This window comes from Talpa occidentalis, unplaced genomic scaffold, assembly GCF_014898055.3.
Source record: "Talpa occidentalis isolate TD23 unplaced genomic scaffold, MPIMG_talOcc4v2.1 talOcc4.17, whole genome shotgun sequence".
NCBI classification, from domain to species: domain Eukaryota; kingdom Metazoa; phylum Chordata; class Mammalia; order Eulipotyphla; family Talpidae; genus Talpa; species Talpa occidentalis.
Window position 1 is genome coordinate 23,523,628 of NW_023601754.1, and position 25,000 is coordinate 23,548,627.

A 25,000-nucleotide genomic window follows, 5' to 3' on the forward strand; every position below is an offset into this window, starting at 1 on the left:
ATATATACTTAGTGGAATTGCTGAGTCACATGGTAACTACTAAACTGGCTAAGAGGCCACACAGTGTGTATGGGTTTTGATTCTTTCTACTTAACTGCTGATATTTGTTAACTTTTGATCACAACCATCCTGATGAGTATGAAGTGGTTTTGATTTGCATTTTCCTGATGACTAATGTTAAACATTCTCAAGTGCTTACTAGCCCTTTGTTTATCTTTGAAGGAATGTCTCTTCCAATCCATTGTCCATACTGTTATAGAGCAGCCCCGATATTAAACGGGTTCCTGTCTGTGGGTCCTCACCCACGCGCTTTAAAGGGACTTATGAATACTCTACTACAGACACACACAAAAAGGTTAATAAAAGGTTTATTTACAAGAGGAAAGGAAATAAGGAAAATGTACAACTAAGGGAGAAAATAGGGAAATAAAGTCTTTAATGCGTCCTACCTGATCCGACGACCTGGAAACCCAAAGTCACTCTCAGAGCTGGCCGGACGCTGCGAGCTGGTGGAGAGCCAAAATGGGGTCCCCCAAAGCCCACGTGTCTGCCTTTTCTATCCACCTGGCTGCTTAACCCCACCCTCAGTTCCCAGCCACCTTCCCTTTGGTGGTGATGGGATTTGGAGTTCCCAGTGTCTTTGGCTTTGGCCTGGGTGGGGGTGGAGTCCACAAAGCCTATATGGAAATAGCTTTGGGACATCCTTTTCCCCCTAACAATACTTTATTTAGATTCTCTCAAGCTTAATCTTTTACATTTAGTCAGACCTAAATTTTGATGAATACTGGTCAGGTAATTTGTAAAACCACTTAATATTAGTGTAAAACTTGTTTCTAGCAGTGCCATTTGCATAAATGGATGTTTAGTTACTGGAATGGCTCAAAGAATTCAGGAAAATGGAACCTCCTGGTGGCGCAGCAGGGATTAGAGATAGCTATCAAGCTATCTCCAGCCACTTCAGCACCAGTTCGATCCCTGGCCAACTAGGGAGCCACCCACATGGTGCAGCAGACCTATCTCCCGCTGCTCCCCTCAGCAGTGTACTTCAGTAGATCTGCCTGTTCTGCTCCCCACACTGTCTGTGAATCCTCTCACCCCCTGCACTTCTGGTCTACACCCTAGTTCTTATATGCATAAATAAATAATTTTTTTTTTAAATTCAGGAAAACACTTTACTTACTAGCTTACCAGTTGCTTGTAACAGATACTATTAAGATCCAAATAGAAGAGATGTATAGTGCAAGGTATGGGGGACAGGGCACAAAGCTTCCATTCCCTCTGGGCACACCACCCTCCCAGCACCTTGATGTGTTTACTGACTGGGAAGATAACCAAACCCCACCCTTGAGGGTTCTTGTGGAAGCTCTTATCTTGTGGAAGCCTTTAAGAAAGATTGAACTCAATTGAAGCCCCTGGGGGTAGAGGGAAGGGAGGACCTGGAAGTTCCAGCCTTCTGATCATATTAATAGTTGGTTCCTCTGGTAATCAGCCACCCCCATCTTCCAAAAGTAGGGCATAAATTCGGTTATGGTTGAAAGGGGAGAGGACACCTCTGACCTATACGAGGGGCAGGGGTCTTCGGAGCTCTGTGCCAGCAAACTGGGACAAAGACCAAAATAAAGCTCTTCTGCCTTTGCAGAATTTCATATAATTAGGATCATACAGTCCATAAACTTTCAGACTGGCTTTTATTTAGCAAAATGCATTTAAGATTCAAGCTCTTTCCATGGCTTGATCATTCATTTCTTGTTATTGATGAGGTTTTGGGAGTAGTGTGGGGTCCTTGGGTTCACTCTGAAAGGTGTCACCAGATCTCCCGTTTCAGCGGCTCCCGGCCAGTTTCCCAGGCGAGTTTCTCCACGAGACAGACATTATATTTAAAGAGCAGGTTTAGGGCCTCCTTGGTGGCGCAGTGGTTGAGCGCTGGGTTGCGAAGCTGCCCGCAGCCTCCCTGGCCACCAGAGGAGGGTCCCGCATGGCGCGCAGACCTCTCCTGCCGCCCGCTGCTCCCCTCAGCAGTGTACTTCGGTCCTTCTGCCTGTTCTGCTCCCCGCAATGGCTCTGGTGAATTCTCTCACCCTCCCGCGCTTCTGACTGTACCCAGTGCTTGTATAAATAAATAAATAATAAATAAATAAAGTTCAATGTACTTTCTCTCCTTCAAAAATAAATAAATAAATAAATAAATAAATAAATAAATAAATAAAGAGCAGGTTTATTAAGGAAAGAGACAGAGGAATGAAGGACACTTGCATAGACACCAGCGGGCAGGAAGAGCTGCCCTGAAAGGGACAGGTTTGCTGAGAGAGGCCTGCATGGTTGCAGGCTGGTGGCCTTGAGGAGAGCTGCCTCCGCTGAGGGAGGTCAATGAGGAGAAGCCCCGGCATGGGACAGGTCACAGGCAGGCAGGAGGCTGCTGCCCTGCAGAGGTGTTGGTGAAAATGTTATAGGACAGGGAGAGGGGCAGCCCAAACCCCGCAAACCTGCCTATTCTAAATGGGTTCTGCCATCCGCCGCATCAACAGAAAACATAGGAGACTTTAAGGGGAAGGAACTTTAATAAAACTAGGAAACAATACAGGTAAGGCAAAGAGTCTAGTTTCTAAATGAAGCACCCAAAGTTACCCGTCCCCTCGTGGGTAAAAGTCCATCCAAGTGGGACTGGCCCAGAGCAAGGCCCCAAAGCCTGCCACAAGTCTAAAGCATCTTCCAGTGGGGACCCACAGAAAAGGGCCAGAAACAACCAGACAAGCCCGGAAGGAAAGGAGCAAAATCAACATCAAGATAAAAGCTGCCATGGTCACCTCCCCATGGGTCTCACCCACATCTGTGTCACCCAGTCCACGACCAAAAGACAAGCGCAGTTTCTTCACGTGTCTCTAGGCTCCATGTGCCTCCTCCAGGTCTCCTGGCTCCATCCTGCTTCCTTCCTCAGTCTCTTCTCCAGCTTCTCCTCTTCCTGCTCAGCTCCACCCTCCCTTGGGTGGGGCAGGGAACCTCCCCCTTTCCTGGGGACCACCCTGTTGCAAAAAGAGGCACCTGCGTAGGCACAGGGGCAGACGGACTGCTGCCCTGAGCCTGTGCAGAGACTATAGCACTTTTCTGTTTGGGAGGGGTCACTCCTTGTGAGCCTTCAGTTTGTTGCTGATTTTGGATAACCATGCAGAATCCCAAAGGGACCAGAGATACCCAGATGGGGACTGAAGAGTCCAGGATGGGCCCCATCTCTGTATCTTTACCCTCAGGTCTGCGCTCTACTCCCTATAGCAGTCTGATCCTGCTTGGGTCTTATGCCTTGTGCTAAGGCACAGGTCCCTGAGGGTCATGACCTCTACAGCTGGGTTAATGGTGATGTTATTCCCCTCGACCCCCACCTCCTTATGAGTCAGGTTCTGGTCCTGGGGCATCTCCTTACCAGTCTTTCTATTCTTGTCCTCCGTCATTCCGGTGTGTAAGAGTCCAGTGTGTGGATGTACCACAGTTTATCCCTTATCAGATATTTAATTTGCAAATAGTTTTTCCCATTCCACGGGTTGTCTTCACTTTCTTGGTAGTGCCCTTTGAAGCACAAAAATTTTTAATTTTGATGAAGTCCAATTTCTATCTTTTGTCACTTACGCTTTTTGTGTGTGTGTGTGTGTGTGTGTGTGTGTGTGTGTGTGACCCTCGCTGGTGGCTGGGGATCGAACTGGCACTGCAGAGGCTGACGGGCAGCCTCGCAACTCAGCGCTCAACCGCTGCACCACCAGGGGAGGCCCTGTCACTTACGCTTTTGATGTCATAAAGAACTTTAACCAAAATGTGTATCACTGCAAATGATCAGTGTTCATTGTGATCTGGTAGCTGCTTTTTTACGTACAACAGTCACCCTGAGAGTAGGTAGGACATTGCAGATCCTATCTGGTAGGATCTGATAATTTACTTGGGAAACACACATGAAGTTGCTGTCAGCAATTGTGTCTATTAGGTTCTATGTATTTTGCCTGGAATACTGATTATATCCACTCGCTTTCTTGCTTTCCTTGCCAACCCATATACTTATGCCACACACAGTAAATTAGATCCATAAACCTACACTTCCTTTCTTGTGTGTTCTTGTAACAGGGTGGTCCCCAGGAAAGGGGGAGGTTCCAGGTTCCCTGCCCCACCCAAGGGAGGGTGGAGCTGAGCAGGAAGAGGAGAAGCTGGAGAAGAGACTGAGGAAGGAAGGAAGCAGGATGGAGCCAGGAGACCTGGAGGAGGCGCATGGAGCCTAGAGACACGTGAAGAAACTGTGCTTGTCTTTTGGTCGTGGACTGGGTGACACAGACGTGGGTGAGACCCGTGGGGAGGTGACAATGGCAGCTTTTATCTTGATGTTGATTTTGCTCTTTTCCTTCCGGGCTTGTCCGGTTGTTTGTGACCCTTTTCTGTGGGTCCCCACTGGAAGATGCTTTAGACTTGTAGCAGGCTTTGGGGCCTTGTTCTGGGCCAATCCCATATGGATGGACTTTTACCCACGAGGGGACGGGTAACTTTGGGTGCTTCATTTAGAAACTAGACTCTTTGCCTTACCTGTATTGTTTCCTAGTTTTATTAAAGTTCCTTCCCATTAAAGTCTCATGTGTTTTGTGTTGATGCGGCGGATGGCAGAACCCATTTAGAATAGGCAGGTTTGCAGGGCTTGGGCTACCCCTCTCCCTGTCCTATAACATTTTTTACATGCTACCTTAGATGGTCTAGGTTCTTTCAATGGTAAGTAAATATATTACTATAATAGCTGCAGTTTGATTCTAAAAATGTATGTAAGGTAATAATTACTCCAAATCTTGTGATTAAATCATCTCCAGTTGCAAGAGATTTGATAAAATTCTGGCACAGACTTCCAGAGAGCATCATTAGTTAATATAATTGTTCTTAATTTCTGAACGTTCAGTGAAATCCTTGTTCGCAGTTGATGGATAGACAGTAACACCATGGGTCAAGTGAAAGGTGCTGCTATAAGTCTTGACTTCCCAGTTGTAGAGCGAAAAAGACCTGAGAAAATTCTTAGCAACAGTAGGTTTGTTAGGGGGAAAAGGATGTCCTAAAGCGAATTCCATACAGGCTTTGTGGACTCCACCCCCACCCCAGGCCAAAGCCAAAGACACTGGGAACTCCAAATCCCATCACCACCAAAGGGAAGGTGGCTGGGACCTGAGGGTGGGGTTAAGCAGCCAGGTTGGTATAAAGCCAGACACGTGGGCTTTTGGAGGGGTCCCCCATTTTGGCTCCCCGCCAGCTTGCAGCGTCCGGCCAGCGCTGAGAGTGCCTTTGGGTTTCCAGGTCGGCGGATCGGGCAGGACGCATTAAAGACTTTATTTCCCTATTTTCTCCCTGAGTTGTACATTTCCTCAATTCCCTTTCCCTTGTAAATAAACCTTTTATTAACTTTTTGTGTGTGCCTGCAGTGGAGTATTCATAAGTCCCTTTTAAGCGCGCAGGTGAGGACCCACAGCCAGGTAACCCGTTCAATATCGGGGTTGCCCGATAACACTTGACATTCTTCTTTTTCGGTGATGTATTTTATCAGTCTGCCCTTTTGTGATCTACAAATATTTTTTTCTACCTGATCATCAAATAATCCAAAACTATGTGACTTGAAAAAATTCCTCAAATTCCACTCATGAGACTATCATTACAAAGAGGGTTGGGATGAGGGTGGGGCGGGGAGGGAGGGCAGCATGGAGCTGACCCAGCAGTAGCTCCAGTGCTGCTGCAAAGTTGGAAAGCTGCAAAAGTTGCAGGCCCTGATGGAGTTCCAGCACAAGGCAGTAAATGTGCAGCAGATAGCAATTATCTAGGTGAGATACACATCACAGGGGTCCTCCAAGCAATTATCAACAATGATCAGAACCGAGAGAGTAGGGGAAAGTAACCAAAAGATGAAGGATAGAAGAGAGCTCCCCGAAGGCCAGATTCAGCAGCACTGCCCCTACCACGGTGGACTGTCCCCACCTTACTAGTGTGGAGACCTTATGGGTATAGTATTCCAGCCCGAGGTGTAGGGACGTGGGATGGAGGGGTGCTGACAACCAGGGTGCGGAGATCAAGGTATATCAGAGAGCCAAGATATGCCTCTGCATCGTAGACCACCATTCCCCAGGGGCCCTCCTGCCAAAGACAGCCTGAAGAGGATGGCAAGGAAGAATTTAAGGAAAATCAAGGAGATGAAACTCAAGGTCTGCAGCCACCTCAGCTTTGGTACTGCAGCAACTTCCATGACCAGCCAGACACCCAGAAAACATTAAACCATAAGATGGCAGAGATAAAAGCTGCCAATCTACCAGCTGACAATTTGTTCTCTCCTGAGGCCTACCACATGAGGGCTGAGTAAATGCCAGCAAACTTCTCTACCAACATATGGTTTAGCCATCCAGCAACAACTGAATATGAGATTCCAACAATAAGAAATGAACAAAGTATTGAAATTGAAAATTATAGGTGCTTGCTTTTTGTCCATTGACCAGATAATCTCAGGTTTGGGTTTGTATCTGCAGCATTGGGTTTTTATCATATTAACTGTTTTGGTAATGACAAGCATGTATAAAAAAAAAAGGGGGCTGGTTTTTCTCAATATACCTTTAAAAGTTTTTAAATTATTTCATATCTGGTCAAGTGGAGATTTTAAGAATTTATTGTACCAAAAATTGACAAGTTGATTTTTTTTAAGATTTATTTTTATTTATTTATGCATACAAGAACTTGGGTATAGGCCAGAGGTGCAGGAGTGGGGAGGTGAGAGGATTCACCAGAGACAGAGCGGGGAGCAGAACAGTCAGATCTACTGAAACACGCTGCTGAGGGGAGCAGCTGGTGAGACAGGAGAGGTCTGCTGCGCCATGAGTGTTATCTCCCTGGCTGAGAATCGAACTCATGCTGCAGTGGCTGGCGATATCTTAATAGCACTGAGACTTTAACACCTACACCACCAGGGAGGCCCTACAACTTGATTTAAAAAAATAAAAATCAACAAACTACAAGCATCTGTTAATAGAGATCTTAAATAATTTTTAGAAACAGATTGATTTTTATTCTTTAAGATTTTTTTAATGCATGTAGAACAAAATCTCCCATTTTTTTTTAAAGATTTATTTTTATTTATTTATACAAGCACTGGGTACAGTCAGAAGCACAGGAGGGTGAGAGAATTCACCAGAGCCAGAGCGGGGAGCAGAGCAGGCAGAAGGACCGAGGTACACTGCTGAGGGGAGCAGCGGGCGGCAGGAGAGGTCTGCGTGCCACGTGGGACCCTCCTCCGGTGGCCGGGGAGCAGCCGGGGATCGAACTGGCGCTGCAGAGGCTGCGGGCAGCTTCGCAACCCAGCGCTCAACCGCTGCACCACCTGGGAGCCCCCAAAATCTCCCATCTTTAGTCCCCTTCTCACATATAACACTTCTTATCAATTTTTCATGGTACATATATAAAAATGGATACTCTAACTATCTGACAACTTTTCTTTTTTTTCTCAATTCAGGTAATGTTGGTTTACATTGTAATTATATTTTGGAAATATAGGATCCCCTCCTCCCCCTTTCAGTAATGTTTCTGATACCGGGAAATAAGGGGCACTAAAATTGGCCAAGGGGACCTCCCTGGTGGCACAAGGGGTTAAGCACCGCACTGTGAAGCTGTCCGCAGCCTCTGCCACACCATTTCGATCCCCAGCCTGCCAGGGAGCTACCCACATGGCTCAGCAGACCTCTCCTGACTGGCCCACTGCTCCCCTCAGCAGTGTACTTCAGTCGATCTGCCTGTTCTGTTCCCCACTCTGTCTCTGGTGAATCCTCTCACACTCCTGCGCATCTGGCCTATACCCCGTTCTTGTATAAATAAATAAATCTTAAAAAAAAAAAAAAAAAAAAACAACCAGCAGCTGCTGCAGCCAAATAACTGGATAAACGGCCCACACCAATAGCTCAATGGGGTACCCATATCGGGTGCCTTCCCTTCCAGGGTGTAACAGCAGCAAAGCTGGGAACAGTTTCAGTCACTCGGCCAACTGGAAAGTCTTTGAACTTTTCTTTTCTGAGGTTGGCAGCTGGAAACCTCCCCGTGTCCTTCAGAGGCACGCAACAGCTTTCTGGGAAATTGACATCATGGGGACAGAAATGGCCAGCCAACCCCAAAATGAATGAAGCCCCAAAACCTCCAGCGGCTCTTTCTGTGGTCCCTTATATTTATATTATATTAGGTCCCTTATATTGAGCCTCTATTCCCACAGATACTTTGTCCGTATTTCACCTGGGGCTATTCATCCTCACCTGTGCCCCCCACCAGGGGGTGCCACCTGTAACAGCCTTTGGCTTCAGGCCCCGTTTACATTTCCATAGCTCCCTCATCACCAAAGCACCCATTGTCCACCACAGAGTCCTCTGTGGCCCCTCCTTGATTGCTTTGTGCTCAACAGCCACCTCTGCCCCTCCCCTTTGAATGTCCCAGTTCTATAGTCTGCTTTCAAGGGCTAGTCTTTGAGTTCAGCTTTAATCAACCCTTTGTCTGGTTTCTCCATAGTCCACATAAAATGCCATCTGGTATTTGTCTTTCTCCTTTTTTTTTTAAAGATTAATTTATTTATGCATACAAGAACTAGGGAATAGGCCAGAGGTGGGGGAGGATCCACCAGAGACAGAGCTGGGAACAGAACAGGCAGACTGACTGAAGTACACTGCTGAGGGGAGCAGTGGGCAAGTCAGGAGAGGTCTGCCGCGCCATGTGGGTTGCTCCCTGGCTGGCCGGGAATCAAACTCGAGCTGTAGAGGCTGCGGATAGCTTTACAGCATTGCGTTCAACCCGCTGAGCCACCGGGGAGGCCCTATCTTTTTCCTTCTGACTTATTCCACTTAGCATAATATCCTTTCCAGCTCCATTCATGTTGCTGCAATTAGAATGAATTTATCTTTTTTGATCACTGTGTATACACGCCTCTTGGCCCAGTCATCTGTTTTAGGGCACTTAGTTTGTTTCTATAGTTTGGCTATTGTAAATAATGCTGCAATAAACTGGGAGTACAAATTTCTCTTCGAATTAGTGTATTTATGTTCTTGCCAAGGAGTGGAATCGCTGAGTAGTATGATAGCTCCATTTTTAATCTTTCTAGAATCTTGCATGCTGCTTTCCATTGAGTTGGTCCAATCTACATTCCTACCAACAGTGTAATAGGGTCCTTTTTTCTCCACACTTGTTTTTGGTCTTTTGATAAGGGCCATTCTCACAGGAATGAGGTGGTATCTCACTGTGGTTTTTTTTTTTTTTTTTAAATGATTTATTTATTTACTTATACAAGCACAGGGTACAGTCAGAAGAGCAAGAGGGTGAGAGGATTCACCAGAGACAGAGCAGGGAACAGAACAGGCAAACTGATGAAATACACTGCTGAGGGGAGCAGCGGGCGTCTGTCACGCCTTGTGGGACCCTCGCCGGTGGCCAGGGATCAAACCAGCGCTGCAGAGGCTGCGGGCAGCTTCACACACCAGTGCTCAACTGCTGCGCCACCAGGGGAGGCCCTCACTGTGGTTTTGCTTTACAATGAAGTTATGATTACTAACCTGTTTACTTTACTAAGGTAAAATTTTCAGTCCTGAAAGCTGTGACATAATTCACGGTACAAGCAAATTTACGAAATGGGTATCTATATTTAAAGTTGCTAAACTTATCTTTTTTTTTTTTTTTTTTGTCTACTTATCTTTAGAAAATTCAGTCAAGGAGAATGCCTGTGTGGACTGGTACTTTTTCTGCAAGCCACCTAACTAGAGACAGCCCAGTACCAAGCTTTATGTACTAATCCTGATGTCATTAGGAAATGGGTTGTCCTGAGCAACTGATTTTTGTTGGACTCAAGTCTGCAGGTTCTGACCTTGCCTAAGCAGATAGAGCTGGATTCTTCAGAGCTTATCAGAAAGGTTGAGGCATTCCTTCCAAAGGCATAGATGGTCCCTGGTTGCAACATTCTCAATCAAGTCTATTAATATGGGTAGCAGCGGCTTGACAAACAACATGAGAGATCATCCCATTTTCTTTTTTATCTTGTTGGTTCAGAGATTCTTTATAACTTAAGCTCCTTCAGTTCTGGGTCCTCTCTGCTTTGGTCCTAGACATCAGTTAGTAGCTAAATACCCAGAATCATCATTCTAGGAAAGACAGACAGTGTGTGTCTACAGATATCCACTATGGTGACCCCACTATAGGAAGCTATGCTTTGAGTGTTTCATTTCTTGCTATCAATTAAAAGAGAATGAACTACTCTTTCAGCTCTTGTCATTACTGATGCTTCAGAGGTGGGAAAGTTAAAAATCTTGAAACTTCCAAAAAAGCAGTGCTTTACTAGCCAGCTCTGCCTCCAACTCCTTATTTTTGTATTTTTAAAGATTTATTTATGCATACAAGAGCTGGGGTACAGGCCAGAGATGCAGGGGGTGAGAGGATTCACCAGAGACAGAGTGGGGAACAGAACAGGCAGATAAACTGAAATACACTGCTGAGGGGAGCAGCGGGCAAGGCAGGAGAGGTCTGCGGTGCCATGTGGGTTGCTCCCTGGCCAGCTGGGGATCAAACTCATGCTATAGAGGCTGTGGATTGCTTCATAATGTGGTGCTTATGCCACTAGGGAGGACCAACTCCTTATTTTTAGAAAGACTGTCATCTCAAGGAAATTGTCCACAGACTTCTTGTCATTCCACATATTTAGTCACAGAGGAGTACTGACTACATTTGCTCAATACAAGAGTCCCCAAACTATTTAATATTTGGTAAGCATCAGATTTTTGAAATGCCTTTGCCAATGGTATGCATTTTTTATTTATCCAACCATCCCAATAATGGTTGATTCATGTTCCATTAACACTGATCAGTATATACTTACATGTAAGACATATTGTGATAACAGCCACAAAAGGCAGCCACAAAAGGCATTATCTTGTATTGTTGAAGTCCAAGAGGCTTAATTGTTGGACAATCATTGGTCCAGAGGTCTGCCAAGAAATTAGAGTTGGCACAAAAGAAATCAGCTTATAAGAAGTAGAATCTTAGCACACAAGCTCCCTAACATACAGTCCACTTTTATTTAAAGTCCTGAGTTTGAACTCCTAATATAATCAAGACACAGACAAAAAGAAATTCTCTTTGTTCTCCAAGTATAGATTGGATTCCTGGCCCAAGGTAGTCACAGCCAATGTCAATTGTGTTAGGGCCTGGTAATGGGATTTTTTAAAAAAGATTTATTTATTTATGCATACAAGAACTGGCACACAGGTCAGAGGCATGGGGGGTGAGAGGATTCACCAGAGACAGAGTGGGGAACAGAACAGGCAGATCTACTGAAATACACTGCTGAGGGGAGCAGTGGGCGAGTCAGGAGAGGTCTGCCACGCCATGTGGGTAGCTTCCTGGCCAGGGATCCAACTTGTGCTACAGTGGCTGTGGATAGCTTCATAGGTTGCGTCTTAACCCCTTGTGCCACCAAGGAGGCCCTCTTTTGGATTTATGACTACCTTCATTCCATTCCCTCTCTTTGGATAATATTTATACTCTAGTTTTCCTCTAAAACCAGGGGCAGCAAACTACAGCCCATGGGTCAAATCTAACCTACTGGCTATTTTTATAAATGAAGTTTTATTGGAACACAGCCATTCTCATAATTTTACATATTTTGCCTTCTTTATTTATTTTATTTATTTATGCATTCAAGAGCTGGGGTTGTAGGCCAGAGGTGTGGGGGCAGGAGGATAGGGGTGTGTGTGTATGTGAGAGAGGATTCACCAGAGATAGAGTGGGGAGCAGAACAGGCAGATCTACTGAGATACACTGCTGAGGGGAGCAGCGGGCGACACAGGAGAGGTCTGCTGCGCCAAGTGGGTCAACTCCCTGGCTGGGCTCAAACTTGTGCTGCAGTGGCTGGCAATAGCTATACAGTGCTGAGACTTAACCCCTTGCGCCACCAGGGAGGCCACTCTTTTACATATTTTTTATGCTGCTCTCATGCTAAAATAATAGAACTGAGCAGTTACAGTAAAATCCTTCCAGTCTGCAAAGCCTAAATTATTTACTACCTGACCTTTCACAAGAAAAATTTGCCTATTTCTACTCCAACAACCATTACCTTCCTTACTTGCACTTCTTGTGAGTTAGAACTAGTTGGGTTTTCTGTCACCTGGCAACCAGTTGAGTCCTACATGACACAAAGGTCGTCCAGCACAACTCACTCTATCTCCTGGCGTGGCTTGAAGGGTATTACTGGAGTGATGGCACAGGTCCATTCCTACCATAATAGACAGAACTATGTTCCTGTGACTAGAAGTTGCAAGTTTTCTGTCAACAGGGTCAAATATTTGAAACTGGGAGTTTCTCAGAAGGTCTCAATTGTAACCATCCGGAAATACCTCGTTTGTGTGTATGTTGACAGCCAGAAAGGATATAAGGAAATCTGTGTTTGGTGAGAGAGCTATAAAGCTGTGGACTAACCGGCTTTGCAAGATGGAAGTTTGCCACCTCCACATCACAGGGTGTGGGCGGTGCTTGACGTCATGGAATGACTGCTATGTGTCAGGCTCAGAGCTGAGTGTTTTACATGTGTTATAGGAAACTCACAACAAGGCAGAAATTATTACTGCCCCAGTTTACAGGTAAGGAGGTCCTACCTCAGAGAAACTAAGAAATTTCAGAAAATCGCAGTTATAAAACCAAGTCAGAAACCCTTCACCTGTCCGCCGCCCAATAAAAGCAGCTCCCCTTCCTTCACACTTCCAGCGAAAGTCTGAGGACTGGGGTCGGGGTGGGGGGGAACAGGGGGCACTCATTGGGGTGGTCTCTTTCATAGGTGATCCTTGAACCAGTCACTGGGTTGGGGGAGCTGGGTCTGGGTACTGACTCTCAAAGTCAGTAACAGGGTGAAAATAACTCAACCCTGACCTGAGGTGGGGCCATTCACACCCAGATGATGAGACCTGGGCAGCACCCGTGTCAGCACATCCGTGCTGAGAAAGGCTTGGGACTGAAAGGTGGCAGCATTTCATGTGTTTGGGAAACATCAGTTGTCTGCATTTGGGACAGAGGGTGGGGGCCAGAGAGAGTCAGGGAGTTGGTGTTGCCTCTACTTGGTACTTTTGTCCTTTCTCACTGTCAATTTATCCTGCCTCAGTGTTGGGGGGGGGTGTCACCCTTAGAAGGCCCTTTCTGACAAATGTGTATCTATCAAGGATGGGACTTGTAGGCAGCACCTGGGTCTGAGTTGTCCTGGAAGAGGATTTTGACGAAGCAATTCAATTTTTTATTTATTTTAATTTGTCTTTATTTTTTTTAATTTGTAGCAAGTCAATTTTTAAATATCACATGTTCCTTCCCCACCATCTAGTGAAAAAGGCTGATCAAGCTCTCAAAGTCAGTAACAGGGTGAAAATAACCACAAGTCTGTATGCAAAATGAGGTTGTACCAGAAGGAATCATCTGCAGGCTAAAGGCTGCCCAGTGAATAATAAAGGAAGTAAATTCTTCCTTGACTAGACTCTCCCAGCCTCTCAATGCATAAAATCTCTTTTTTAAAAATTCTTTTAATTAACATTTTTTTATAACACTATATTGGGTTCAGGTGTGTGCCATTATCAATAGCATCTGTATATACTACATTAAGTTCAGTATAAAGGTCCAATACTATTCTTCATCATGCACTTGACCCCTTTGACTGATTTACACACCTCTCATGCCTCTTCCCTTTTGGTAACTGCTAGTTGGTCTTACAGTGTGAAAACAAAATTTTTTTTTTTTAAAGCAGGGTTCTTTTTTTTATTTTTTTATTTTTATTTATTTATACAAGCACTGGGGACAATCAGAAGCGCGGGAGGGTGAGAGAATTCACCAGAGCCAGAGCGGGGAGCAGAGCAGGCAGAAGGACCGAAGTACACTGCTGAGGGGAGCAGCGGGCGGCAGGAGAGGTCTGCGCGCCATGTGGGACCCTCACTTGGTGGCCGGGGATCGAACCGGCACTGCAGAGGCTGTGGGCAGCTTCGCAACCCAGCGCTCAACCGTTGCACCACCGGGGAGGCCCTAGTGTGAAAATTTTTAACAGAATCTCCAAATTGATATCCCTGTGTAACTGGCCTGTCTCTGTAATGTCTCTTTATTCCATAGTTGTTTCAAATAGGACCTCCACTGATTGCTCCTAGGTACCAGGCATTGCTCAGGAGCTGTGTTTTGCATTGTCATCTTACAAAACTGAAATATAAAACCCTTTTGAGATGGGTTTAAGTACTAAGTTAGAGGGCCAGGGTTTGCTTTAAAAGCAACACTGCCTGTGTGGAACTCATAGGGCACCAGCACCCCCTGGTGCTTAAACATTTTTTTTTTTTTTAATCTGGAAATTCCCTTTCTAGGCCTTTGTCTTCCGGAAATGATGGCAGTGCAACAAGATTCATTACAAGAATGTCGTTGAAGGATGGTTGAGGAACTGGAAATTACCAAAACATCTCCCATTAAATTTTGTATGTCAATTTTAGATGCGAAATTTTTCTTTGTTTCCATCCATTCAATGTATGTAGTTGTCAGAAAACAATATTGTAAAGAATGTTTTATGACATGTTAATTAGATAATAGACAAAGGATTAAATATGATGCTGCTTTTCAAAATATATTCCTGAATAATATTTTAGGCGATATGCCCAACGTTGAAAGTAATGAATTGTCTTTGCATTTGAGTTTTGTCAATATCTTATAATGAAAATATACACAAAAGTAGATTAATATAATGAATCTGTAATCATTCATTGCACCAAATTATTGATTATCAATATTTGGTCAACTTACTTCACCTGCTGTTTTATTGTTTGATTGTTTTTTGCTTTGGCTCCCCCACCCCCATTCTTGTTCCATTAACTGACCTCTCTCTCCTAAAGCATCTGATATTTAAAACAAATATCAGACATCACCGAACTTATCCTTATATCCTTAAACATGATCTTTAAAAAGGACATTTTGTGTGTATTTAGAATGTCATTTTCTGCACTACCCAGATATTAGCATTTCCATGAGTTATTTCTCTTCTGTGTTTTCTAATATTTTACAATATATACAACATTATTAAAAAGCAGCAATTAAAAAAAATTTTTTTTTAAATAAAGGCATGTTTTTATTTATTTATTTATTTATTTTATTTGTTTGTTTGTTTTGTTTATACAGGCACTGGGTACAGTCAGAAGCACGGGAGGGTGAGAGAATTCACCAGAGCCACAGTGGGGAGCAGAGCAGGCAGAAGGACTGAAGTACACTGCTGAGGGGAGCAGCGGGTGGCAGGAGAGGTCTGCGCGCCATGTGGGACCCTCCTCCGGTGGCCGGGGAGCAGCCGGGGATCGAACCGGCGCCGCAGAGGCCGCGGGCAGCTTCGCAACCCAGCGCTCAACCGCTGTGCCACCGGGGAGGCCCAGCAATTAAAAATTTTAAACCCTTTGATTTACACACATTTTCCAGGAACACACTAATTACATTAAGCAATTAAATGTTAAATCTGGTAGATTCTGTAATGCTCTAAAGACAAATAAAGCTTGCAACTTTTTAGCAACTCAATGAATTTTCAGGATTCTCCTTAAGCTTTGCCAGTTTAAGTATTTTTAGGGTAGAACAGTATCCTGAGAAAATCCCTTATCTTTCAGAGAGAAACAGAGACACAGAGACAGAGAAAGTGAGACTGATTTCATAGTGAAATAATATTTATATATAGTGCTCTCTCAAGATTGCAGTAGGCACCTGTCCCTGCTCCAAATGCACACTGCCTACCTTTCAACAGTCCCAGCCAGAGCCAACCTCACTCCACTTACTGTCTGACAAAGCTGGCAACAGCTGTGGATGGCAGTGGTCAGACCATTTCCTCCTCTCAGTGGTCTTTGTTAAAAATAAAACTGAGGGGACTCCCTGGTGGCACAAGGGGGTAAGCACAGCACTATGAAGCTATCCCTACCCTCTACAGCATGAGTTTGATCCCCAGCCAGCTGGCCAGGGAGCTATCCACATGGCGCAGCAGACCTCTCCTGACTTGCCCGCTGCTCCCCTCAGGAGTGTATTTCAGTCAATCTGCTGTTCTGTTCCCCACTCTGTCTTGGGTGAATCCTCTCACACACACACCCCACCTCTGGCCTGTACCCTAGTTCTTGTATACATAAATAAATAAATCTTTTTTTTTAATTAATTAATTTATTTTTATACAAGCACTGGGTACAGTCAGAAGCGCGGGAGGGTGAAAGAGTTCACCAGAATCAGAGTGGAGAGCAGAACAGGCAGACTGACGAAGTACACTGCTGAGGGGAGCAGCGGGCTGCAGGAGAGGTCTGCGCGCCATGTGGGACCCTTACCTGGTGGCTGGGTGAAAAACTGGGGTCCACCCTAGCACACACTTCACTTTTCCATCTCTCAGGGACCCCTGTCTTGTGCAGCCTGGTGCAGAACAGGTGGATCTACTGAAAGATACTGCTGAGGGGAGCAGCAGGCGAGTCAGCAGAGGTGTGCTGTACCATGTGGGTATCTCCCTGGCCAGCTGGGGATCGAACAAATGCTGCAGAGGCTGTTGATAGCTTCACAGTGCTGTACTTAACCCCTTGTGCCACCAGGGAGGCCCACCCCATCCTCCTTTTTGCTATGGCCTGGTGTCCAACATTTGAAAGTGAACTGCACAGTTTGGTTTTTTTTTTACTTGTTTAAGGGAATCAGGTAAATTCAATTCTTGTTATTATCATGGCCTAGAACAAAAGTATCCTGCTCCATGTTTTCATAAAGTGGTGGTTTACACTATCAAAACTTGTTGGATGGCCCACTTATGACTTATGTATTTCACTGGATATAAATTATAGCAACAGGCAATGGGTGGGAGGATATATATATCCCTTGTGCTAGATATTCCAGCTCTAGGAATTTATCCTAGAAAGTTTTCCCATGTGTGAAAGATATATGTACCAGTATGTTTTGACAGCATCTTTTTTAAAATGACAGATAATTTGGTCCAACCCCATCCCCACTCTACCTTCCCTTTTTTTAAAAAAAAAGATTCATTTATTTATGCATACAGGAACTGGGGTACAGGCCAGAGGTGTGGGGGGTGAGAAGATTCAGCAGAGACAGAGTGGGGAGCAGAACAGGTGGATCTACTGAAAGATACTGCTGAGGGGAGCAGCAGGCGAGTCAGCAGAGGTCTGCTGCACCATGTGGATATCTCCCTGGCCAGCTGGGGATCGAACAAATGCTGCAGAGGCTGTTGATAGCTTCACAGTGCTGTACTTAACCCTTTGTGCCACCAGGGATGCCCACCCCACCCTCCTTTTTGCTATGGCCATCGATGCTGTCAAAACATACTGGTACATATATCTTTCACACAGGGGAAAACTTTCTAGGATAAATTCCTAGAGCTGGAATATCTAGCACAAGGGATATATGTATCCTCCCACCCATTGCCTGTTGCTACATCCAGTGAAATACATAAATCATAAGTGGGCCATCCAACAAGTTTTGATAGTGTAAACCACCACTTTATGAAAACATGGAACAGGACACTTTTGTTCTAGGCCATGATAGTAACAAGAATTGAATTTACCTGATTCCCTTAAACAAGTAAAAAAAAAAAACCAAACTGTGCAGTTCACTTTCAAATGTTGGACACCAGATTGCACAAGACAGGGGTCCCTGAGAGATGGGAAAGTGAAGTGTGTGCTAGGGTGGACCCCAGTTTTTCACTAGAGAGTTTTCAGGCCAGGGACAATCCCAACAGGGCCTCCTTATATACGCCTTTTGTGGACATGTGTTTTTATTTCTCGGGTAAATGCCTAGTTAGGCGTGAAATTGCTCGGTCACGAAGCAGATGTATGTTTAATATTGTAAGACACCACCAGTTTCCCAAAGCGATGATATCATTTTTCATTCTCACCACTGAGATTCTGATTACACCACATCCTTGACATTTGGCCTTGTCAGTATTTTCATTTTAGTCATTCTAGTGGCTTCTCGGTATTTAATTTTCAGTCCTTTCCATCACTGATGATGTTGAGCATTTTATCATGTGCTTATTAGCTGTTTGTATATCTTCATGAAGTGTCTGTACAAGTCTTTCTTGTTTTTCCTTTTTGTTGTTGTTCTTAGCAGCCTGGGTGGGGATTAAACTCAGGTGGCTGTGGCGGTCAGCTTTGAGACTTAACCCCTAGGCCACCAGGGAGTCCCTCTTCCTTTTTTTAAATTGAGCTGTTTGTCTTGAGTTGTTGAAGTTCTTGACATATTCCTGACGCAAGTATTTTATGAGATATGTTTTGAAAACATTTCTTCCCAGTCTGTGGCTTGTCTTTTCATTTCTTAATGATGACTTTTAAAAAACAGGCATCCTTAATTTTGATGTAGCTTAATTTATCATTTTTTTCTTTTAGGGTTTATACATTTTATCCTAAAAAATATTTACATAACTCAAAGTCACAGAGATACTCTGTTATGTATTCTCCTAGAAGATTTATAGTTTCGACTCTTACACTTTAGGTCTGTAATTCATCTCAAATTTTGCATATATGTGAGGCAGTAGCTGAAATTCATTTTTGCCCATTATTCTAATGTTATAACTCCATTGTTGAAGAGACTTTACCTGCCATTATATTCTCTGCCATGCTTGTCAAAACTTACTTTGTCATACCAGTGTGCCAAAGATATATATGTATGCATGAGTGTGTGGTTGATTTTGTGCCAAAGTGCTAAAAGTATGTGAGTCTATTTCTGGACCCTATTCTGTTCTAGTGTTTTCTCAGCAATACTATACTGTTTCAGATACTGTAGTTCTGAAGTAGGCGTGTATATAGTTAATGTTGACGGTACCAAGAGGTCCTCCCAAAAGGTTATGCAAATTCACATTCCTTCCAGTAGTGCGTCAGGGTTTGCTTCTACATTCTTACCAGTAGGGGGCACTATCAACTTTATAAATTGTGGGACCTTTTGCCATATCCATAAATGCCAACACTTACTAAGCTGTTGGGGAGGTAACCAAGATGAGACAATCAAAGTAAATTCCAGACAAATGTTCTTGAAAGCCCAAAAGATTGTCATTTAGATTAGAGTGGAGTAATAACAATAGCAAAGATAGCTTAGTCTTACACAGCAAATCTTACTATGTGGTCTTCGTCATGGCTCAGATGCCACGACACATTCCAAGCTTTGAGAGAGAGAGAAGGGCAAGGAAGGGAAGGGAGCCTTCTCCTACAGGAAGTTCCCAGGATCTGCCACATGACATTATTTATGTCCCATTAAAAATACAAACACACATAGCTGCATGAGAGGCTGGGAAATGTGGGTTTTATTTACCCAGTTCTTGACTTCTCAGGTTTGGGGAGCAGAACAGGTGGATCCACTGAAATACACTGCTAGGCAAGCAGCAGAGAGACAGGAGGGGTCTGCTGTGCCATGTGGGTTACCTCCCTGGCTGGGGATTGAACTCAGGGTGTCGTGATGATAGCACTGAGAATAACCACTAGGCCACCAGGGCGGCTCCCCTCACATAGTTATTATTAGCCCATTTTATAGATTAAAACACTGAGACTCGGAGACCCCAGAGCTGGGAAGCGCCAGGGCCACGCTGCACACCATGATCTGTCCACCCTGGAGTCTGCCATTGAAGTTCATGAAAAATGCCCCTCCTAGCAATGCTCCACAGCAGGTCCAATTCAAGGGCGGGGAAGGATACCCCTTTTAGTTAAGGGTGTTTCTTATGGGGCATCATTTTTAAAAACCAAGAAGTGTGCTATATTTAAATGCATAAGGGTTTACCTAGCTAAATGATGGGTCATCCATGGAACTGATGAAGAAGCCATTCATCCGAAGTGCTCAATGGATGCTTTTATTAGGCATGTTCTGATGTTGAAGGGAGAAAAGGTTAGGATTCAATACCCACCCTCCACCCACAACACACACACACACAGTCACACACACACACACACAGTAGTACTCTCCAGAAGAGGGCTAAGGAAATCTCTCAAAATGTTACTCTCCTTAGAGGATTATAAGATTTCATTTTTTCTCCTTGACGTTTATTTTCTAACTTTTCCACACAGACATTTTTACTTTGATAATCAGATTGTCAAAATGAATTTTATACATTTTTGAAATGCATACTTTTGTGCCCTGATCTTAAGTGCCACTAGGACCCTGGATGTTTTTAGTGTCTTCAAAAAGACGTCAAGGGGAGGTCTCCGAGCAAAAGCAAGTCAAATTGGGGAGGAAACAAAAAATGTCTCTGGTTGGATAGAATTTGAGCACTGAACTGGCTGGAGGCCATTTCACATGCAGTCTTTTTGAGGACACTGACCCCATCTTACTAAGCTCTGCCTCCCCATCTCCTAGAAGCCCATGGCCCCATGCGTTCTAATCAAACACTTGCTCAGGCCTCTCTAGGTGTGGGGACAAGTTCTACACTGAAGATGACTTAGAATAACTGTTTCTTGCTCCCTATCTATTTAGTAAACTGTGTAATACACCAAGTCTACTCTTCAAGAGAGATGTGTGTGTTCTGGGTCTATGTATGGTGAGGGAAGATGCAGGGCGTCTCCAGGCCCTAATCAACCAGCAATGACCCTCAGCCCACCTTGAACAATTACCCAACCTTACCCATCTAAAAGGCCACCTGGGGGCCTCTCTGGTGGTGCAGGCGGTTGAGCGCAGCACTGTGAAACTGTCCGCAGCCTCTGCAGTGCAGGTTCGATCCCCGGAGAAACCCACATGGCGAGCAGACCTCTCCTGCCTTACCCGCTGCTCCCCTCAGCAGTGTATTTAGTCAGTCTATCTGTTCTGTTCCCCGCTGTCTCTTGTGATCCTCTCACCCTCCTGCACATCTGGCCTGTACCCCAGTGTTCTTGTATAAATAAAATATTTAAAAATAAATAAAATAAATAAAAGGCCACCTGTGATGAATCAGGTTTGGAGGTGTAGCGCCACTCCAAGTCCCATTTACAGGGAACAGCATCCCACCCAGTAGACCCAACAGTGCTGGTGATTGCAAGTCCCTGCCCTCTCCCACTCCCAGGCCACATGCTTCAGGTGAGGGCTTATGGGGCAAGCGGAGGGCAATCAATTTCCTCCTTGGAATTTTTCAATGTGGACATGGGCAAGTCAGGCTTTGTATTTAACATGGTGAATGTGAGAACTCAAGCCAGCTTCCCTCCAAGTTACCGGTGACAGAGGCAATAAATTCCTCTCTTCTGCTTATGGTGCATTTTAGTGGATTTCCATTTTTCCCAAATGAGAGCACTGCTCTTATGTTTTTCAATTTTTCTTTGATAACAATATAGGAGTTTTGGAGGATGGAAAGTTTTTTTTTTCTTTTTTTAAATTTTTTTTTTAATATATATTCCCCATACAATTGCAACCCCAATTTTGACCCCAATCCCTCCCCCCCCCACCCCCAAAGAGTGTCTCTGGTTCATAGTTGTTTGCTGAAAAGTTTTGAATTCCTAAACCACATATCAAAATTGATGTGGATCTGGGAATGTCTGGGGGAAATGAATGAAATCCTTTAGATAGGAGACTCCCCTTCTCCCCTGGCCTCAAAGGTCTTCTCAACCTCCCACCCCCGCTTGCCCCCAAGAGCAGCTACTATTTCTTATTTCATGTCAATTAGAAAATCTAACATTCCATTTCGAAGGATCCATGAAGTTTCCCTACCACAAGTGACAAAAAAAATAACAACTCAGTGTACTTGGGGCTGACACCTAAGAAGAAATGTTGAGAAGTAATGGCTAAAGTGTATGGTATTTGGGGGAAAGTGTTCATTTTTGGAAACATAAAGAGTGAAGACACATTAATGATATCCATTCAATTTTCAATTATAATGAAAACACAGTCTCTGCTTTGGACATGTATTTTATTGTTTAGAAATTTCCAGCAGAGCTATCATTAAATACCTTTGTCAGGAGATGCCTGTGAGAATCTAGATTGGAAAACAGGGCCAGGCAGGCCTGTCTGCTCTTCCTGCTAACTCCACAGAACATTGAAACAACCAGCCTGGCTTCAAGGAGTGAGGTGACCGACCACCCGAGGTACAGTCCAGCACCCCCCACATGCGGATGAAGGACAGAAAACATCCCAGGTTTGGAGTTAAGTCTGACCCTAAATGACTTGATGTGCTCTGGCAGTGCCCAAATAGGAAAATTATTACAATAGAATCTGCAGAAAGTCAAATCTCTTGTCATGGCTGTTCCTACCTGAAGTTAACTCTTAAACCTAAGCTTTCTAAACCAGTTGACTATATTATGTTTTTATTCATTTATTTTATTTTAAAAGCAAACCAAGTGTATTCGGTATCTTTTTTAAAAAATCATGTAAACATTGCAAAGTTTTTAGGGATTATTTATCATCTGAAGAGATTTATAAAAAAACTACCGGACTTGTTAAGACTACAAATACTAACCCCTCCTCCCTCCATGAAAAAAGCAATTGTTACAAAAATATAAAAAATATACTAGCTTCTCCCGTTTAACCTTTCCACCAGAAATCTTACAACTCTGGGACACATCCTAATTTATAGACCACACAAGTACAAGTGCAATTTTCTCAATTTTTAAAGGAAGGATTCCCTTTGTTTTTTGAGATTGTGGCTACTTCTTCAGAGGGCGGTAATGTTAGGGTGGGGAGCCTCAAAGTTTCTGCTGCAATCCCCTGCATGGACCCAGCAAGGACATCACAGCCTAGGAGGCTGCTTTCAAAGCTTACTCCTTCAGCCTCTTCAGATTTCTCTTTCCAGTTCCTTTAACTCCATTTTAGGACTTGCTGGGTCCTCAGGCTCCTGGGCGGGCCTTGGCTTTCCAAAGTGCCACCGGGGGCAGCCAGTGGGAGAGGCGGGCACCACACCTGCTGTAGCGCCCACTGTCCAGGTGTGCAGGTTGGGCTGCCACTCAGGTTTGCTAATTCCAGCTGAGCTGCAACCTCGGTGGATGATCCTCCAGAATAGTGACCACCAAAGCCTCAACACATGCTCTGCGGCCTGGGCAGCAAAACACTCTGCATTAAAACATTTTCATTAACTTCAGACTGGGTCACATCTACTCTTCCACTGCAGCCAAGGTGCCAGGCACTCTGACCAATTAAGAGCTAGGAAAAGGACCAAATTCAGTTTGAAATAACTCTGACACTAGGGGATTTGACCACAGTCAGATGCCCCTCCCTCTGGGCCTTTTCAGTGTTTACCTGTCTTTGCTGTCGCCAGCGAGGGGCAATGTATGTAAAGGCTCCATCAAGCCCTGGGAGAAAGGGGTTGCTGGCTAACAGGGGGATGGAGCCACCGGCCATCAAGCAGAATCTTTTCCTGGGACTGGGAAACTGCTGGGCTGTACCCAGTGTTCCTGAACTCCAGGGAGACCTCAAGCTGGGGGTCCCACCCTAATTATGTTCAGGAGAATCTTCACCCCACGGCCCTCATGTGCAGAGTCCTCACTGCAGCTGCATGCTCCCAAGTCGAATCCCAGTTCAACTAGAGTCTGGCTCACATTCCTCCCCTGCAGGAGCTCTCATGACCTTGGCCATAGTCCCCAGTGGCTGCCACAGGCTAGCCTGGCGTCCAGCCACCTTCACATGCTGCTGCTCTCCCCATTCCTGTCTGAGACAGGCTGTTTGCCTCCAGGCCAGGCCGGGGGTCCTCTGAGCCTCCACGATCTTCTAGGCTCTCCTGTTTGAAGGACTAGATTTTCACAACGCTGAGGGTTTTATTTCACAGATCACGGTGATGAGTTTGGGATTTCCAGTCCTTATCGTAGTTAAGTCATACATTTCCCGACACCCTGTTTCTGCAGATCTGCAACACCTCACCCAACACACCCTGATTATTTTAACCCCTAAATGAACTTTCTAAAAGCAACAGAACAGATCAGAGAATGCTGGTCATGGACGCTGAGCAAGTCCCCTCTACTTTGGTTGCATCAAAAAAGAGAAAAAACAGGGCTCTGAGACATCCTCAATTCACATTTGCTAAGTGCTCCCAACATCAAGGCACAGAGAAAGAAGTCTCCTGGGGAAACGACAACGCGACTGGTGACCTTTGTGAGGCCTGAGGCAGAGTCGCTGGGGGAGGTGAGTTCAGTCTGGCCTGGGTGGGCATCAGGAGGAAGGCCGGGGGCTTGGTCTCCCTCTGGGGCCCAAGGAGGCCTCACGCGTACTTCTCCAGGAATTTTACATGAAAATCCTTCACCTTCTGGAGAACCGTCTTCAGCTTCTCCACTGGAGGCAGAATGGTCATTCTGTTGAGAGAGAACAGTGTCAGCCTGGACCCAGTTGCTCTGGGAAAGCAGCAAGCACTGAACCCCAAAACTCATTCCTTCATGTAGACGTGGAAGCCAGGAAGTGTGGCTGGATAGCATCTGGTGCCTATAGAACCCCTTTTTTCTTTTTTCTTTCCCATTTGCACACTTGTTTTCCTGCTAGTACATATGAACAAAAGCAGCGAGCTGGCAGTAGCCTTCTGGCTAAGCCACTGCTACCTCATCACACCATCACCAACATACAGAACTTTCTCTAGAGCACAGAGCAAAATCCACTCCTGCTACACGGGGCTTTTTTGAAATCTCCACCCCACAGTCTCTTACACTGAGAACCTCCAGCCACACCCCTCCCAACAAAGGAATCCCTGGTTGCCATGGTAACTAACCCCCCCACCCACCAGCCCCGCTCCAATAAGATTTAAATGCTCCCCAGCATTAATCACTTCTTGAATGAGCTGTAGAATGTTGAGGTGAACCTAACTCAGGCAAAAAGGTATGCACATGACCTTGCCCACGACCTTGACTGACTCAACACTTGGCTCCAGATGCTAACGAAGCTCATGACATTTCCTTTTTTAGCTCCTGCTGCAGGAGACATCTGAGAGCACCGGGCATGGAGAAAGCGCTGTTCTGAATGGAACGGACTGGCCTCAGTGGGAAACCTGGCTGAGCTGTGCCTGCTCGCGCAGGTCCAAGAGTTTCCGTCTGTGCAGGGACAGGCAAGGCTCACTCTGGGAAGC

General features: G+C 45.0%; 1 protein-coding gene across 1 annotated transcript in view; it reads right to left on the bottom strand.

Annotated features, from left to right (window-relative positions):
* Positions 1–21,859: 21,859 nt before the first annotated feature.
* GPT2 (glutamic--pyruvic transaminase 2) overlaps positions 21,860–25,000 on the bottom strand; it is a 34,472-nt gene continuing 31,331 nt past the window's right edge. Inside the window, exon 11 of the mRNA XM_037516328.2 lies at positions 21,860–24,239. Coding sequence (XP_037372225.1) covers positions 24,149–24,239 — 91 coding nt within the window. The 3' untranslated portion in view covers positions 21,860–24,148. The remainder of the gene's footprint in view (positions 24,240–25,000) is intronic.